Genomic DNA, 19,218 nt, shown 5'->3' with positions numbered 1-19,218 from the left:
AATATCTTTTCAAAAATAGTGGATAGATTTTAAAAAGCCATCACAGATGTGTGTTTATGATTTTCAGGTTGCTTAAAGAATGACCAGTATATCTATCCACTTGGCATCTTATTTCCTTCCCCATACTGTAAATGTGGGAGACTGAATTACTAAATGATCTCCAACTTAAAAAAAAATATATTCTTTTAAGACCTACAATATACCAGGCCCTTGTCACTGCAAAGTGTTCAAAAGGAACACCTGCCTTGCTGTAACGATGACGTCAGCCTCAGCTGATACCCCTTCCTCTACAGAGGTGAGCAAAAGAAGAGATCTAGGAAGTAGACTTTATTTACTTATTAATTTATTTTAAGTAGGTCCTGGCTGTGGGAAGGAATTATCATGTCCCATTCAAAATCATCAGAACATCAGAGATGTTCCACTCAAACTCCCTGGCCATTTTCACAGGCGAGCCTGTGTGTTTGACCTTGAGCGCAACAGCTCTTATAATTCTACAGCTGGAAGCCAGACAGCTGGCTTCACTCTCACATCTTTCCCTTCAGTCTTTTATATTTACATTTCAGCAATGACTCTGCTCATAGGCTTCTAGAGCCAAGTTCTCATCTTTCCTTCTTATACACACCCAGGGTCTCAAGTCCAAGGTGCACCAAAGGGCAGGCAAAGAACATGTGAGCCAAAGACTGTGAGGAGACATTGGCATCTAGAGTGACACGAGGTCCCCCTCCAAGGCCCCATGACTATCAAAGCAGCAATAGCACTATTGTGCTATTGTGATAAGCATTATGGAAAGACAAAGATGAATCACGTGTGGCCTTTCACCCCTCTCACACATACACTCTTTAGGGGGTCCATATCAGTAAAGGAGTATGTCAAGGACTCCAGTGACTTTATACTACCAGCATAGTAAGGTTAGATCCTTTGAGAGAAATAAAAACAAAAACCTTGCATGTTCAGGAAAGGCCACATGTAAGTGGGGAAGTTTCAGGAAAGCTTTTTAAGGCTGGTTGATACAGATCTTTAAAGGATGGAGATAGGAAAAAGCACCAGGTAGACTATAGCATGGGCATAGGTAAACCACAGATACCAATGTCCAGGAGAAGAGTCCCCTTTGGTCAAGCATTATAAGAAGAATGTGTAGGAGAGAGGATGGAAGATAAGAATGAAATAGTATTTGAGGCCACTTCTTGCTTGTATGGGCTGGGCTGGAAGTACAGATACATGGACCTCAAACTTCAATATGTGTAAGAACCCACCCTCCCATTGCCCACCACCCCAAAAGTCTTATGAAAGATGCAAAGTTCCTATTTCCTTGTGAAGAAATTCTGGGGAAGGGTCCAGAACTTTACTTCTTTGATGAAGACTTGAGGGTGATTCCAAAGCAGATGACCTCTGACACATTTTGGGAAAACCAATCTTCCAGGGTGTCATGACTTGCCATCCATCAGACTCCATGAGCTCTAACCAGCAGCGTGCAGGTAACCTTCCAGAGACTGAAATGCTGACTTACAGCTGTCCTTTGGTGACTCAAGTTAGGCAAAATTCTCCCTTGCAGATTTGCTATGTATGCATGTCCCTGGGGTTAGGCCTTGGTGTAGTTATTACTACTCACAGCCCCCACACTGATTTTTGCTCAGTCCTGTCCTCTCTGAATACACACTTAGCCATATAACCATGTGAGGTAAGAAATAGTACTTTCATTGTAACTGTGGGCAAACTGAAGCTAAAGGAAATGAGGTGAATGTAGAATAGCAGCTGGTCAAGCTGGGTGTGAACCAGGTTTGACTTTAAATTTTATATTCTTTCTTTAAAATTATTTGCTACCTTGTACTAGGGCCCCCTAAGTGAAAGACTGAATATCTTACCTAGGACCTAGGTATATTTTTAAGATTGATTTTATAGCATTCTTTCTCTGTCTCTCTCTCTTTTTCTCTCTCTCTCCTCCCTCTGCCCTAACCCTTTTTCTTCTAATAGAAAAAATAAGGTTATAGACATTTCTTTCCATTTCTTCCTTCTGAGAGTGCAGAGCAATTTAGAAGACCCTGCTAATGTAGATCCCATGCTACAGCAGGGCAATTATCATTCCTTTATCCATTAAGAGTTGTACGATAAATAGGAAAGAAAACAAGGAATAGACTCCTTCCCTGTTTTCTTTCCATCCTTTTATCTCTAAAGAAGGAAGTTTACTGAATCACTGCCAACAATTCACTCAGCCTAATGAAGTGTATAAGTAATGGGATTAAATAATCTTAAACCATTATTACAGTGGCCTGATGCTGACATTCATCCAGACTCTGGCATACATCTAGTGGTGAGTTCATGCTTGATTTAAAAATAAACAAACTAGGGCAGTGGGAAGGTTCTAGCATAAAGTTTCAGAGGTATTTAACCTGGAAATCTGAGACCCTTCCTTCTGGTTAGGGTTGAAGCAGACACTGTCCTATTTCTATACTCTCCAACCAAAATCTACCGATTCCAGCATTTTCTAGGGATGTTTCTCTGAACCTGTAGCCACATTTGATTTAAATCCTTCAAGCCAGTCCCAAAGAAAGCAGTTATTTGAAGGCATCATCAAGACTCATGTTTTCTAGTCCTGCCTCTGCCATTAATAAACCATATAACCCCTGGCAAATCAGCCAACTTTCTTGGGCTTTAGTTTTCTCAGGTACAAAATGAAGTTATTAAATTTCTAAGGTTCCTCCTGGCCCTTAAAAAGCATTCTAATTTTATGACAACACAGGTTAATATCGTTTGAGATTGAAGTGGGAAGAAAAGGTTATGCTCACCTAGGCCTCTTCGCTGTTCTGAGCATTGACTTAGGAGTGTATGCCTCACTTTCCTTACTAGTAAGTACTGCCTTGAAGCCTCAGGGATGCGGTGAGCAGAAATCAAAGTTAGCAAAAGGATATGGGCTATTTGGGGGGAAAAAAGCTACATAAATACCCTTAGCAAAGAACACTGTAGTTTAACTATTCAATCCCCCATGAAAACATTGCTTTCCAAAGCATTTCCTAAAATCATTTTGTTCATTAGTTAATTACTCATATGAATTTTTATAGCATTCCTCACTTAGATCATTTATACTTTTTAAAGTTTTACCTAGATATTTTATAATTTTTATTGCTTCTGTGTATGAACTTTTTCCTGTTATATTTTCTAAATCTAAGATTATAATTTTTATTTTGTTAGCTTACTCAATTTCATCATTCTAATATTTTAGAATTTTTTAGGTTTTCTAGAAGAATAATCATTTGTAAATATCTGTATATACCAGTCTTAAATTTTTGAGTGGAAAAGTCTCAGAAAAATATAAATGACATAAGCCATTTATTTAAAATTAAGAAATACTATATGGAAACAACACTATATATTGTTTAGAGATATGTATTAAAATATAAAGAAATGCATGGATATGATAAAAAACAAATTTAGAATAGCAGCTATCTCTGTATGGGAGTTTTGAGAATGTGATCAGGGAGGAGAACCTAAGGGATTTCAAATGAATTTTTAATGTTTTATTTCTTAAATTGGATAATGAGTACATGCACCTTTATCATTATGTTAAACATCTTTATATGTTAGAAATATGACATAATTGAAATGCATATATTACTTAGAGCTTAGAGCTTGTGTTTTGTGTTATAGCCACTGTTTTTGTTTTTCAACAAGAATATGTGATAAATTTTATTAAATTCACTTTTAAAGAAAAATATCTAAGGAGATGACTAGTTTTTTTTAAAAATTGGATATACCAATATAATGAATTATGTTAAAAGATTTCCAATATTGTCCTAACATTACAAATGGACTAATTGGAATGTTTTATTATGTGGTATTCAATTGCTAATATTTCATTTAGGATTTCTGCATTTGTGAAAGAGTTTCCTTCTTGGGGTAACTTAGGTGTGGTATTATTATTGGGATCATGCTGGCTTTATAAAATGATTGGGGAAGTTTTTCTTTTTTTGCTAGGCTCTGAAAGTTGAAATAGCACAGGAATCACTTGCTCTTTGAAAATCTGAAAAATCCTATTATTGAAATTTTCTGGATGTTTCTCAAGTAGTAGTTCTGCATTTCCTCCATGTTTATGAAGTTATTCACATTTCTCTCACTTGTATTTTAGATTTGCACAGAAAATAGCCTCTCACATAAAATGTTAAGTGTAGTAACTTTAAAATGTCTTCTATACCTATGCTAAGAGCTTCTTTTCCACTCCTAATTTCCTGTGATTTCTTTCTTAATTATCGTCATCAGATGTTTATTTTATTGTTCTTTTCAAAAATTCATTTCCTGGACCTAGAAATTCTAGTATTTTTCAATTTATCAAAGGCATTTTATTTTAATGAATTTCTTCTTCATTTAGGTTGTTTATCTTGTCATTTTCTAGCTTTATAAGTTAATAGATTTGCACTCTTTTTTGTTGCACTTAATGATACCATTATTACTTGGAATTCAACTTTGGCTACATCTCATTCTCATGTCTATGAAGTGTTATCATCATCACCACTTTCTAAGCATTCTTTAACCTAACAATGTGTTTATTCATTTATCTATTTATACATTTCTTGTTCCACTGCACAGCTATGTGTAACTCTGCCAACCAAAATAGGAACTGTCCACAATTTCCTATTAGACTTCATATGGTATGTATTTTTCTAAATCTTCCATGGAGATTGAGGAAGATGATAGAAACTCTTTGGTTGTATAGATCAGTGTCCATTTTTTATTAAACCAATCTTATTGAATATATTATTTAATTCCTTTTAGTGATTTGTCAAAGACGAAAAGAAATGTGTTAAAGCTTCATAAAGAATATGGTTTTACCATTTTATCTCATATTTCATCAGTATTTTTCTATTACACATTGCAATGTAATTATATTTAATGAAGACAGGTTCAGACTTTTCTTCATTGAGAACTGTGATGTTTATCAATACAATAATGTTCTTTGCCCTATTTGATAGTTTTGTTTTGAACTGTACTCTGTCTTCTAGTATTATTGTAGTTAGCAGGTTATTAATACTATTTTCTTTTGGTCTGAATTTACTATTACATCTTTGCCTACTTCCTTATTTTGAATCACTAGTTTTATTACTTCATTGCTTACCACCATTTTATTTGCTCTGGCTCGCCGGTACACTTTATGTTGATTAGTTTATCTGTCTGTTGGGATATTTGAGTCCCTTTTCAGAAATATATACAGGTGATACATATTATTTGTCAATGCCCATGGAATATTTAAAAGAGACTATTTTTATAGACTGTACAGTTTTATATATTGTTGTGTAACAAAAGCAAGTTACTAATTAGTATTTATGATATGATCCTGGTGTGTGTGTGTGTGTGTGTGTGTGTGTGTGTGTGTGTAACTATACATACATCTGTATGCATGTGGATACATCTGTATGATTACATTTATATACATATATCCATACCCATAGGTACATGGAAGTAGAAAATAATTGTGCAGTAAAAAGTGAACTGTTATCATATTTAGATGAAAGAATTACATACATTTTTTCTTTTATCTTCTAATTTTTCTCTAATGAGCAAATACTGCTGAAAAATTTAGGTTTTCTGAAATAATTACTACCATAAGAAAGACTATACTGAGTTCAATATTTCTCTAACATATCTAAAAATAAGATGAAAGACACAGCCATAAAATTCAGAGTTTGGGTTAATTTTCTTTTTGAAAACTTGACATTATGAAGAAATGGTAATAGAGGAAAAATTAATTAGAAAAAAGGAAACCTAGCAACAACAAATGAGATTCCCAGTGATTTCTCTTGGATATGTGGAAAGAGCTGGACTTGAAAAGCAAAGGCCTGGGTCAAGTCCTAAGTCCTAGCTCTGACACTCATGCTCCGTGGCACTGAGCAAGATGTCAGCTTCTAAGACTTTAACTTTGTAAAAGTTAATGCTCTAAACAAATGTTAGTTGTTACTGTGAATATTTTAACTATAAATTTTTTGTTGCCTTATAATGCCTTTCCTTGAGGCATTTCAGGAAGAGCAACATGAAAAAGCTCAAGACAAGACAGGGGCTTATGGTTTTTAATCTGTTAATTTCAGCATTTTAGGTTCTATAATACTGGAAGGCATGATTCAGGCGGTTATCAATTAAAATCTTGGAACAAGAAAGCTATAATTACAGATGATTTTACATGTGGGTAGTGGGGATCTGTCAGGATCTTTATGTCTTTAGAAGTTGAACATTAACTGCAGATTGGTAGCATGGACCCAGCAATAAAGTGCAAGTTAGAAAAACTGTAGTCTTTTGTTTTGTTATTTTCTTTGAAAACATCAAAATGGGATTAATTATCTCCCCCACTGACTATTTCGGGGAGCTCTAATAGGTATGATAACTGTAGTAACAGATTCTCAGTAGCATTGTAAAATGTAAGGGACTGCACCAACAGAAGAGATAACTATTCCTAGTAGGGAGCATGGCTAGCCTCTCAAGAGGGTGCTTTACAAATTTTTCTTTTTCTGGAACCATTTTTTTCTCCTTCCTGGGAAAGTTCTGGTGAAATGATGATAAAACATCAAGAAGAAGTGTGTGTGTGTGTGTGTGTGTGTGTGTGTGTGTGTGTGTGTGTGTCTGTGTTGTGACAGAGAAAGAGAGCCAAGAGGAAAGGACAAACACTCCTTGGAGGTGAAAGAAGCAATTAAGAAAAGAGACTTGGTTCCTTTTCCAACACCTACATAAAGCACTGGCCATAAGTGCTTTTTAAAACATTTTATTAAGAGGAATTGAGCATATAAAAAGACAGCTTTCCTGCAGAGGTACAAAAACCTCCCTTTTAATGTAGGCTGAAAAGTTAGGATGTCTTAACTGTAGCCATTTAGTGACATAAGGGAGCAAAAGGCTGCTAGTGTGTTGGTCACTAATGTGCCAAGTTCAGGTACCTTAAAATGTTTAGTCTCCCGTGGAGTTGGCCTCCTATTTCCAGAGGCCCTTTAATCACTTGGATTTCAACACTAATAAAAATGTCTGTACCAACTTCTACTGTTGGAGTGTTAGGAGTTGGATTCCATCCACTCTGAGTAAGAGCCCTGGTTTAGGGGAGGATCCTTGGCTGCCATTTCGTAAACAGACTTTTGCTGAGAATTTCTGATGTGTTGTGTCCCTAGACCCAGGATCCTTGGCAATGCTAGGAAGAAAACAGCAATTCTTTTGCTAAATCTATGAGTAAGCCTGTCTTATTAAGGGCAGAAGGACACATAAGCAGAACTCATTTTTCTGCCCTTCATACTCATACTGACATAAAAATCTTAAGCAAAGCACCAACCTCTTCTTCTCGTATTATGTACTCATATTCCTTCTATGACATCTATTTATTTTGGTATTTCCATAGCAACTACAGTCAGGAAATTGCCTCAAATTTAGAGGGTTTCTATATTGTATCGTATTATGCTAAGGGAGAAAAGCAATGATAAAAAATGTTATTAATTAGATTAAGCTCTTCATATTAGTAAATAATTTCATCATATACAAAACATCACACTTGTTCATTCCTTATCTTTGAAGATAGGGAAGAAATTAAGCTCTCTCTCTAATAAATTTGAACATCGGCACTCAGCAGCTAAATGACTTACCCAAGGTGACATCAGGAGATTTAGGATTAGAAAAAATATCACTTTACTTTCCGAGAAAGTTTTAGTGATCTTAACTTTGTTCATTTATTCAAATCTATAAGAATAATCAAAACTAAGCTTTCAAAAGATATATCAGCAAAGTAGAAAACCATTTTGTTGATTTTGCTAATAATTATACAAACAAATTAAAATAACTATGACATAAGGCACTTCTTAAATTGGTTCAAAATAAAGATAAATAAACCTCTCCCACAGGGGATAGGTTACAGTTTAGCATATGGTTTCATTATTGCTGGTGGTTCTATAAATGAGAAAAATCTTTCTGAAGTAATCTAACAAGGTAAAGCAAAAGTTCTCCAAATTACCTTAAACTTGACTTGGTAACATAAATCCATGAATTTATGCTAAAAATGTAATTCAAAATAAAAAAAATACTCAGCTTTCTAAAGGCAGGTTATTTATATTACTAAAAGATTAGAAAATACCCCATACCTTTTGAATGGGCAAATGGTTTTAAAATGAAGTATGCAAACAAACACAACGTAAAACTAAACACCTAAAAATCTAAACATGAAGATTATTAACAATGGAAAACTATATACATATTTACATTAGGTTGAAAAATAAAAAATAGAAAACAAAACATGTGTAAAATGATTAAGAGAATTACGATGCTATACTAAATCAAACTTGTTCAATCATAGCTACTAACATACAAGGATTAGAGTTTGAGAGACCATAGGAAAATTTTAGTAACTATTGAACCAAAGCTGCAGACATTATGAGTACATCTACCCTCAAAATTATGTAAATATTTAGCTTAAATAGGATCTTAAGTTTATTAACAACTAATTTAGGCAGAATTAAATTTAACTTATATTAGACTGATCTCATTCCTTGACTCAGTATCAAGCATGGGTGGTCCTTACACAGAAATAATTAACTTGTCTTCAATATTCAGATTCCATCAATGGAAAAAAAAAAAAGATACACTAACTGATGCCCAAGGGCTAGGTTTTCTCTGCTCTGTATGGAATGCCTTCTAGATACCTGTTTCCAAAAATGTAACATAAAGCAATTTTGTTGGATCACATAGAAAGTGCCTTTGGTTCCAAGAAAGACATAATATTCTAGAGTTATCCTTCATACATCTTCAAAACAAAGTCATTTTATTTTATTCTCCCAGTTTCCCCACCCTTTATGTATTTCTAGTGTGGAACTTATTGGACTTATGAAAGTTCAGAAGAAATTGAAGTGCTAATATACCCATCTGACAGCTTGAGGGCTGTGCTGAACTATGGAATCAGTACTGAACAAGGGTCTTTGAGTAAAGCTTAATTAAATCCTGATAAGAATTAAATTATATTTTAGAGTCACCATGGCTATATCTCATTAAAGAAAAGTCTTCACTAAAGGTTCTTATGAAGGAAAGAAGTCAAAAAGGACAGTAAGAATTCCCATTATTTGAATTCATCCAGCTCCTTCAAGTATGTATGCAATTAAATATCTCCCAGCTAGTTTTCCTTGTCGTAAGCATAGTATAGTAACAGGAAACCAAACAGAATGGGCTGGCATCCTAAAGAATCATCACAAAGATCTTACGCTTGGAATGGAGATTGAAACTTGAGCCCACACACTGTAGAAACCCATTATTTAGTCAGATTAGACTTTCTTCAGTCTTATTACCCACTAGGGAAAGCAAGCAAACATTTAAAAATGGCAGAGGGGTACATCTGAGAGGTTACCATCATTTCCTAAAGCCCAGTGCATTTCACTGCACGTGTGTAAGGTTCTCACATTCAAAAATATTAAATAGGCCCAGAAATCTTGTTAAAGTTAATACCAGAATAACATTTACTACACTACTGTTTCTTGAACAAGGCCAAGTGCACTTTACAAAGATTGCCTCATTTCTTTTTCATGAGGCTTTGTGGGAAATACAATAATCATCCCCATTATATAGATGAGGAAACTGAGGCTTAGAAAGATCAAGTAAGTTTCCTAAGGAGACAAAACATTCAGAGATAGAACCAAATTCAAACTCATGTTCTTCCCACCCTATTATATTGTTTCTCAATATTGTCTATATGGTTTCTTGCTCATAAGGGATAAAAAGGATAACTAAAGAAGGCCACCATGGGGGCATCACTAAAGTAGCAAGAATCAACAATGTAGTCAAAAAAGGGATGAAAAATTGAAACAAGAACTATAAAAAGCACAGCAGTTTGTGTTACTCAGTGTTACTTAATGTGAGGACAAACAGCCTTAGGTGCCTCCACAGACTAACAACATCACCATCCTAGAGCTGATAGCAATAAATAATTTCATAGTGGTGGCCCTAAGCCATTGTGAATGACTGTCTATATAGTCTGTTTAAAAAGGCAGGGGATTATATAATGCCTTTCTCTTTTTAATAAAGATTTCAAAGGGTTATATTTGAAATATTCTTTTTTTTTTTTTTTTGGCAGGATCAGGCTGGAGTGCAGTGCCATAATCATAGCTCACTGCCACCTCAAATTCCTGGGCTCAAGTGATCCTCCTGCCTGCCAAGTGGCTGAACTATAGGCATGTGCCACCATGCCTGGCTTATTTTATTTTTTGTAGAGATGGGGTCTTGCTATATTGCCCAGGCTGGTTGAAATATTTTTATGTCCTAAAGAGGTAAGCTTTTGTTTACGAGACTTTCCCTTATATATAAATGCTCATTCCAGATCAATAGGACATTATTGTGTTTGTCTTTATGTTTTGGAAAAACTAAAACCATGTGGCATTTGCAAAGACTATGGGATTAGGAGTATGAATAACTGGCTGATGATAGAGCATACAAAGTTACTTTCCTCCTCTCCACATCTCTGTATTCTCACTATGGAAGAGAGAAGTTAGGCAAATAATCTTAAGACTTTTCTCCAGCTCTAAAATTGTATGGCTTTATAATGACGCCACATGTGTTTAAGTTGCCTTTGGGAAGAAAATGAAATAAAATTGAACCTAGGAGATGTAAAACTATATTTAATCCCAAGCTTTTAACCTTGAAGAACTTTCAGATCTGTGCCACAGACCCCAGGGATAAAATGAGCTAGAGCTGTCATGTTATGGGAAAATATCAGCCAAGCCAGAAACTTCTTCAATAAACTCGAACCTTAGGAATCTGTAAAGCTATGTATGACTCTCAATATCTTGTACCCAAGGCTTCGTTTATGTTGAAATCCCTGGGCACTGAGGGTCAGACCCTTTTCTGGGTTTGCAAGAAAGTACTACTTTTTCCACTAACATGTGTTAAACAGAGAGATTAAAATCATGCAGAAGGATACCAAAAAACTTACATTAGATAAAAAGTTTGTATTAATTTGTCAAATTGCACTATTAGAGAATAGCTTAATATGTAGATTAAGTAGCCTTAAAAAAGCTAAGATAATGTGACTTATATTTTAGCCACTCAGCTGTATCATTAAAATATAGTCATTGTATTCTTTAGTAAAAGAAAAGAATTATTAGCTCAGTCAGCATTACTATTCATTTCTCTTTAAGATGCTCTATGATAAAGGATTTCTTTGCACAATTGAAAGCCTGCTGGATAGGAGAGGTAAGCAACATTCCGGGTAGATAAAAGGTGATTCAAAGGGTCCAGTAGTTTGGAAAAACACTGACATGTCCAGAGATCCTGCAAAGTTTCCCAGAAAATACTGGGACTTGAAATGCAGGGTGAGATCTAATAACAAGAGGTGTGACTCAGCTACTTGGGAAGTCTGATGCTCCAGGGAAGAATACACTAGGTTGTACATACATGCTTGAAAGCCACAGGTTGATGATCTTCCCAGCTAACTGCATGGCAGTGCCAGCCCCAGTATATTGTTCTGGCCTCATATGAATGGGGCTATATGCAGAAAAAATTACAATATGCTAATTTACACACACACACACACACACACACACACACATTTTGAAGTCTGAGGAGAAAAAAGATTTGATGGCTACATTCTATCTGGAGTGACTGGCATTTGGCCAAAGCAGACATCTTTGCAAAGCACCTCAGGAACAAATCTGGAACTTACAATGTAGCAGGGCTCACAGTAGGCTTTCTTCTCCACAGCATAGAAGGGCTGCCCTCGGAGCTTGTTGTTGCAGATGATGCAGGTAAAACAATTCACGTGGAAGACCTGATCCATGGCAGTGCATCCTGTACCTTCCCCAACTACATTTTCTCCACAGCGAGCACAGCGGCCTGCAAGAACAAGTGGGTTGACTGTTAAGAACAAATCAAGGAAGACTTCAGTCCTTCTAAGAAGACAATGTAGATTCATAATGTTAGCAGCAGCAACACAACCACCACTATGCCCTCCCTACCACTAGCAAGATCACCAGTACAGACACCACTAGCCTCTATGTGACCAGCACAGTGGGGTCTTTACATGAATAATTTGAGGACATTCGCTCTCTTAGCCTAAGGTCTTACAGAAAGTAACAAACAGTAGAACTCAGGTCCCTCGAATCTCATAGGCAAGTATAAAAAGAACGTGATTTAGGATGCGTGGAGTGGAAGGCACAATCTATAAAACAGTCCATAATCTTCTTCAAAGATTCTATGCATCCAGTTATGATGTGAGGGAACTGGGTCCAAACTCAAACTTCAATTCCTTTCACAAAAGCCCTGGTTGTAAGATCTCTGCAGCCAGCCCTCAGTGACAGGCAGATCACAAGGTAGTCCCTTTTATTTTGTGACTGCTTGGACTGCTAAAAACTTCTCTCTCATATTCAGCCGTGATTCTCCCTCACTTGACGTGATAGTTCTGTTCTGTTTTCTGGGGCCTCATGAAACAAATCTCATTTCTTGGACTTGACACATTTTAAGATACCAAATTCATTCAGTTAGCATTGCCTCCAAGTCTGTTCCTAGTTCGAACATCCCAAATCCTGCAATGGTTCCACACACTGCAGGGTTTTGAGTCTTTCACGGCCCTAGTTGTCATTGTTCACACTGTTCTGCAAAGCTCCAGCATTCTTCAATTGATTATGGGGCATTTGGCCCACTTATGGACCTCAGGTTGAAATTTTTAAAGACTCAATTAAGTTTTAAATTATAACAATAAAATGTAATTTAAGACAAACATGTCAGTGTTACGCTGGCTGCAATCTGTATCTCTATCTGGCTCCATCATGGCAATCTTGAGCCAGAGGTCAGATCCACATCTAGTTTCCTTTCTTATTCTTTGTTTCTACTCAATTAAAAACATCCTAAAGAATAATTTTAGGACACTAAGGATGTCAGCAAGAATCTGCAGGCTTTGACAGATAAGTTATAGCAAGCCTAGTATATCACATATGTCAGGCATTTTTCTAGGGGCTTTATATATATTCACTCATTTCATATTCACAACAGCCCATGCATAGGTACTGTTATTATTCCTATTTTACAAATGAGGAAATTGAGTCACAAAAATGATTAACTAACTTAAAAATGGTTAAGAGCATAGATGCCCAAGCAGTGTAGCTTTAGTATCTATGCTCTTAATCACTACACTATATTGGCTATTCCTGGTTGTGTGCATCAGGATTAACACAGATCTGACATTCGGGAGCATTATGGAGAGATTTCTCATTGAAGACTGCTTTCAGCACTCCATCACATTGGATCGACAGCCATTTCACACTCAAAAATGGAGGGCTAAATATTTCAACTTGAGAGAAAAAGACAAATATATTTCTAATACTCTGTGGTTACATTTGGCTCTGGAAAGTATTTTTTTTATATTCTATTGCAGGATTTGAATATATCTTTTAAATATGACCCGAAGTATATATCATAAAAAATATGAAGTGCTGGAAATAGTTAAACTCTTAGAAAATATGCTATCTCCACTATAGTTGATATTATTAAGAAGCCTTGATACCATATTGCTAACATTTGATAAAAAATTTGGTATAATGTTTAGAGTAAGCTTTGTGGCTGGTCTTACAAACTTTTATCCAGGAGTTAGTTTGTACCTGTTTTTATTATAAGATAAAAGATGCCTTTAAAATTTTGGACTTTCCATGCCTGTAGTAACAAAATTATTTCATATGGTACTATTTTTGTGATTATTCTGAAAAAAACCAAAATAACAAAAAAAGACTATGCTATGTTTGAAAATAATGCTACAATTCTGAGATCTTCATGCCACCTTTTGACATTTCATTACAGAAAACATTAGGGATTAGAAGTAAGTGGATCATCAATCCATGTGATTATCAAGAACATACTGGATTTCTATGAAAACTGTAATTTTATATTTCAAATTTGTTAAATTCAGGTCAACGAAATTATTTTTCTGTATTATTCCTTCCTTTTCTAGATGTCATGCAAACTCATGAGCTCGGGTACCAGGGACTACCAGGGATATAGACCATACTTTGCAAAAAAGTAGTTCTGGTCATGGTAGTCTACTAGGCAGCTAAAGGTAGCAATTTTGATCCATACCACAGTTGCCTCAAATGTAATATGTGGACTCCAAGAGCCTAAACCTACATGGTTTATGGAGAGTTTGATAGTTACCCATGAGGATTTGGGAGCAAATTTCCATCACTAATTTAGAGGGGAAGGTCAGAGAAGAGCCCTAAAGGGCATGATGAAAAGATAAGCTTTGACATTTTCAATCTATTCAACAGACATTCCAAGTATCTACTCTTTACCCAGGACTATATTTTGCTTCTGTGTGATATACAGAAATGGATTTGACGTCAGTGTCTTTTACAGTCATTCCAAGACTATATACATTCAAAAGTCACATGACAAACCGTGCAACATGTCTTTCAAGAAAAAAAGTGCTATGGAAATGTAGAAGGAAAATCACATCTGAAGAGGCTCAGGAAAGGTTTTGTGGAGAAAGAGGCATTCGAGACTAACCTTAAACCATGGAATTCTGAGAGGTGAAGATGGAAGTGAGAAAAAAACACTCTAGTTTTTCGAAAGAGTGGTTGTGGCTTATTGCATCCAAAACCACTACAGTGGCTTGGTGATGGCACAACATGGTTTTGTCTTCCCAGCTAGGAAAACAGATAGACTGTATTCAGAAGGAGCCATCTTCTCCTTTATGTTTTGGAGAATATTCTTCCAGATTGGGTCAGCCTAATATGCTGGACCCAGACATGACCAGCTCTGCTGCATCCCATATTTTTCCTATTCTTGGGATAAATTGGGACACCAGCCTCGAGGGCAGCCAGTCTGGCACCTTTAAAATCACAAGCACAGAAAAAAGAGCGAAGAACAAAAAATAAAAATAGCCCTACACATCAGCAGGACAGATAAGGTGCCCGAATGTTCCCTTTACACATTAACAAAAATTTACAAACTATGCCTTTTAGGGAGGCATTCAGAATGGAAAGAAAGTTACTTAAGCATAGTGTATCTTTGCCTCCAGAGAAACTTACACTACACATTGTTAAAAGCATACCACAATCTTAATGCCCATGTTTTAGACAAGTATATCAGTACTTTTCAACAAGAAAAACCAGGGGAATGGTACCAAACTTTGAGGCATCAGAGCATGAAGCAAACAGTTGATCGGGGGCCAGCAAGAAGCTGGAGCTAAGACCAGGGCTGGTGTGAGGAGCTTGTTGACAACACTTAGGACAGTAAATCAGAAGAGCCAATGACAGAGGACTGGACAGCCTATGGGGAATTTAGTCAGTGACTTAGGACTACTAAACCCGTTCACACAAAAGAACTTGTTTATATATTATTACTTATTTTATATATAGATATAGCTTTACATTGACAGTGGAGCCAGCTATGGAGTCTTCATACCCTTTACTCTGCTCTCCCATCTACAGCAACCTCAGCAATGTCTCTGAAACACCTGGTTTCCACCACACGCCTACTACCTACGTGAGGTTTTGTTATCTTTCACAGGCCATTGCAATGGCTTCCTGATTGTTCTGATATCGCTAATTTACTTCCTCTTACAAACAGAAAGGCTTTACAGAAGTTTTGGTAATTGAGCTAAGTCTGAAAGGTTAGAATTTGAACAAGTCACTTTTCGGAACGGCACGGGTGGAGAGTGGCATTCCAGGCAAATCAACAGGTCGAACAAGGGAGGTAGAATAGTGGAATGCGGGTTTTCATAAATTTTTTTTCTCTTTCGGGCATGCAAACTTATTTCCCTTATAAGGTAAAAGTACACTTTTTATTTTAAAATGCTTTTATCCACGATCACTCCCTGATTAATACAATAGGCCACAGACCCTCTTTTGCAAATGCTGCTTGTTTTTGAGGTGGGACCAAAAATGTCCATAGCCATTTTGAGAGCTGATGCCATGGTGACTGGAGAAGACATATTTCTAAACTTGCACATTTCTCAACATCAGAAGTAAAGTAGCAAATTTATGCAGATATCAAGTCTCCATGTCCTCCTGGCTACTTGGCTTATAATGGACATTTTAGGCATAAGCAAAATAATGTATTTTTAAATACTATAATGAATTAAAGCTCTATATGCCTATTATATGATATATCAGTTTTCTCAATAAGCACCTTCTTCAATGTATTCTGAAAAAAGTCCTGTTCTAAAAGTTGAATCAATAACATTATATATGGGTAGTGAAATGATGGTAAAGTATTCCTAGAAACAAAGCCTGCTCTAATTTATGCTACATGTGGCCACTAGAGTTATTTTCTTGAAGCACAGTCTCCATTAAGATGATTCAAAAATTATCTTCTACTGAAGGCACAAAAAGATAATAGAACCAATTTGCATCTTGTATGTGATAGGCCCATGTGACATTCACTGAAGGTTCTAGGATGATGGCATTTTCTAATCACCAAAGCTTTTACTTCGTGGGATCCTGTAGCATTAATGCCTATAATAATAGACAACCTCTTTCTTCAACTGTTTATGTTCTAGGTCAGTGATTTTCAATCTCCCCTGTATATTGCAGACATTTGAGGAACTTAACAAAAAAAATACTGGTCCCTGCATCCCAGCTCCAGAGATTCTGATTTCATTGGTCTGAGGTGTCACAGGAGTGAAATTTTAAAAGCCCTCCAGGTGATTCTATTGTTAAAGTTGAGCCACTGTACCAGGGGGTACCTATTTCTGTACTGCCTGTGAGAATAAAAGCTCACAAGTATTACCTAAACAGCCTTTATTTGCATGCAAAACAGTTTGGGGACAGACTGCTCAACCATGAGTTGCCTGGAAAAAAGAAATTTCTATGACATCATAATATATGCTGCTTTTCACCAATCTCCCTAATGCTATCTTTATGTTTTAGCTTAAAAAGTTTTCAATGGCTTTCTACCCATCGAAAACATGCATGAACAGAATCAGCTAAATCTTCTCATAAAATATTTTGGTAGCATTGAGCCAGAGAAAGTAGTTCACTTACATTAATTGGAAGCACTCCAATAGAACAGGCTTATTTTGTATTGTCAATGAATTTATCATATGGCACTGCTGTATGGCCTTAGACAATACAGATTCCACGGTGGATGTCAACTGATAGCCATTTAAGGTGAGCTATCACGTAGCACATCACACATCAAACTGAGTTTTCACTGTTTTCTTGGACTCTGTCTTTAAATAATGTAGCAATAACTAGTCTCCTGTGGTTAGTGCCATTTAGCTCTGTGAATACTGGTATCCCTATCATATCTTAAAAGCTGGACTGTAGGACACATACGATCCTGTTACTCTGCTTGTATATATGTGACTTTGTTGTACAATTTCACCATATTATTGCTTAGACACTCCCCACAGAGAAGCCTGCAGATTCAGTGGGTACGTTGATGAGAGGGGAAAGGCAGCTATGGATGGCTGTTTCCCTCTCTTTTTCTTTTCCCTCTACACACACACACACACACACACACACTCACTCACACACATACTAACACATACAACAGGAAGAGGAGCAATGACTGCCACAGCACTAGGACCAGTGGGAACACTTTCAGAGACAGTCCAATTAAGAAACATATTAGTCCAAAAACAGAAGTTAAGCTAAGGTAAAACACACAAAATGTGCACACATACACACAAAGCAAAACCCCAAAGTTGCCAGGAAGAGATGTTCAGGAACAGGTGGACAAAGGCTTAGGCAACAAACCAGATGAGATGAAGTGAAGGCTGAGTGATCTCCTGATAAAGGGAAGTTAGTGTGCAGTCTAACCACAACCTGATTCATTTATAGATAGACATTTGCTTAGGTTAGACCTTCAGGTGAGGAGGTAAGTAGGGAGGGGGAGTCCCACATAAGTTTGCAACAGCAAGCATGTTTCACTAATTAAATATATGCATTGTGAAGGAGCTTAATGAAAAATAGGAAATTATTATGTATTTTTCTCTGTGCCGAGCACTGCCTTAAGCACTTCACATACATTCTCTTACCTGGACCTATCAACCTCTATCTATTATTCTTATTTTGTAGCTATGAATCCTGAGGTTAAGCCACCCAGCCAAAGTCTCAAAGGCAGAATGCAGTGGGGCTAAGACTGGAACCAAGTCTGACTTCTAAACCCTATATTCTTAATCAGCACATGTTATTCTATGAATATTATTCACTCATAACTCTGCTGTTATCAGCATTGCTTAGGAGTAGGGCCCATTCCCAGTCTCAGGGACAGAAGAAGGTCCAGGACGGCATCACTTCTCCAACCCCCCAAGTGTCAGGAGATTTTAGTGAAAGTCATGCCACAGGTAGGGAGATCAGAACAGGTGAGGGGCCTTCATAGCAGACCCTGAGTTTTGACCCTTAAAGTCCGGCTTCCCATCAGGATTTTTTTTTTTTTAAGCACTGATACCCAAGCCCCAATCTCCAGAGATTGTTTTCTTTGGCCAGGGCCTTGAAATAACGATTTTACAGGTTCTCCAGGTGACTCTAATGCAGTGGATTTTAGAACCTCTGTCATACAAAGGATGGTGCACTTACGTGTTCTACAAAGAGTAGTTTGTCTTGGAGTATTAGAAGGTGGTGATGGCTACTGCCTAATCTCCCAGGAGCTACATCCTAGGAAACTACGACTTTAATATTGGGAGACAGAGGCATTGAGTTGGGCACTATTTACCCTGCTCCCAACCTTCAGTTAAACTAATAACATACACATACACAGTAGTCATGACAAAAACTTTCTGACAACTTCCACCCTCAGAAAAAGCAGCAAAAACAAATACAAAAAATAAAAAACAGAACAAAAATACCACCACCACTCCTACTGCCACCAAACCAAACAAAAAACATTACTTTGTAGTTCTGGATAAAATACATAGTACCCTTTAAACAAAGTCATATATAACACCACATAAAGTAAATAAGGGTTGTGATACCTGCCTTTGTTATAGCTATGGGCAGCACAGACAAATGTCCTAAATCTTCTGAGCTTTTTCTCAGAAAACAAGCAGCTGAGTAGATGATCTCACTAGACAGGTCTTAGTTATCTATCCAGCCATGGTGTCAACTCCTCAACAGATGCCCTTACTTTCTATTCTGTGCCAAGCACTGTGGTCACCTTTCCTAAGCCTCTGTAAGGAGATAATAGTAACTGCCTTAACTACCTGGCCATGAAGTTCAGTGGACGGTAACATCTAGAGAGTGCCCAGCATGAGCCCTACTTCTTTCTCCCTCCACCTACAGGAGGTATAGGACAAACTCA

General features: G+C 36.7%; 1 protein-coding gene across 11 annotated transcripts in view; it reads right to left on the bottom strand.

Annotated features, from left to right (window-relative positions):
- Nucleotides 1–19,218, bottom strand: part of LOC123630380 (LIM domain containing preferred translocation partner in lipoma) — a 648,766-nt gene that overhangs the window by 96,177 nt on the left and 533,371 nt on the right. For all 11 annotated transcript variants that reach the window (XM_045539905.1, XM_045539914.1, XM_045539916.1 and 8 more), the window contains one exon: nucleotides 11,651–11,820. In XM_045539905.1, the coding sequence (XP_045395861.1) occupies nucleotides 11,651–11,820 (170 nt within the window). The remainder of the gene's footprint in view (nucleotides 1–11,650; nucleotides 11,821–19,218) is intronic.

Source organism: Lemur catta, chromosome 1, assembly GCF_020740605.2.
Source record: "Lemur catta isolate mLemCat1 chromosome 1, mLemCat1.pri, whole genome shotgun sequence".
NCBI lineage: Eukaryota > Metazoa > Chordata > Mammalia > Primates > Lemuridae > Lemur > Lemur catta.
This window is presented reverse-complemented; position numbering and strand designations above follow the sequence as displayed.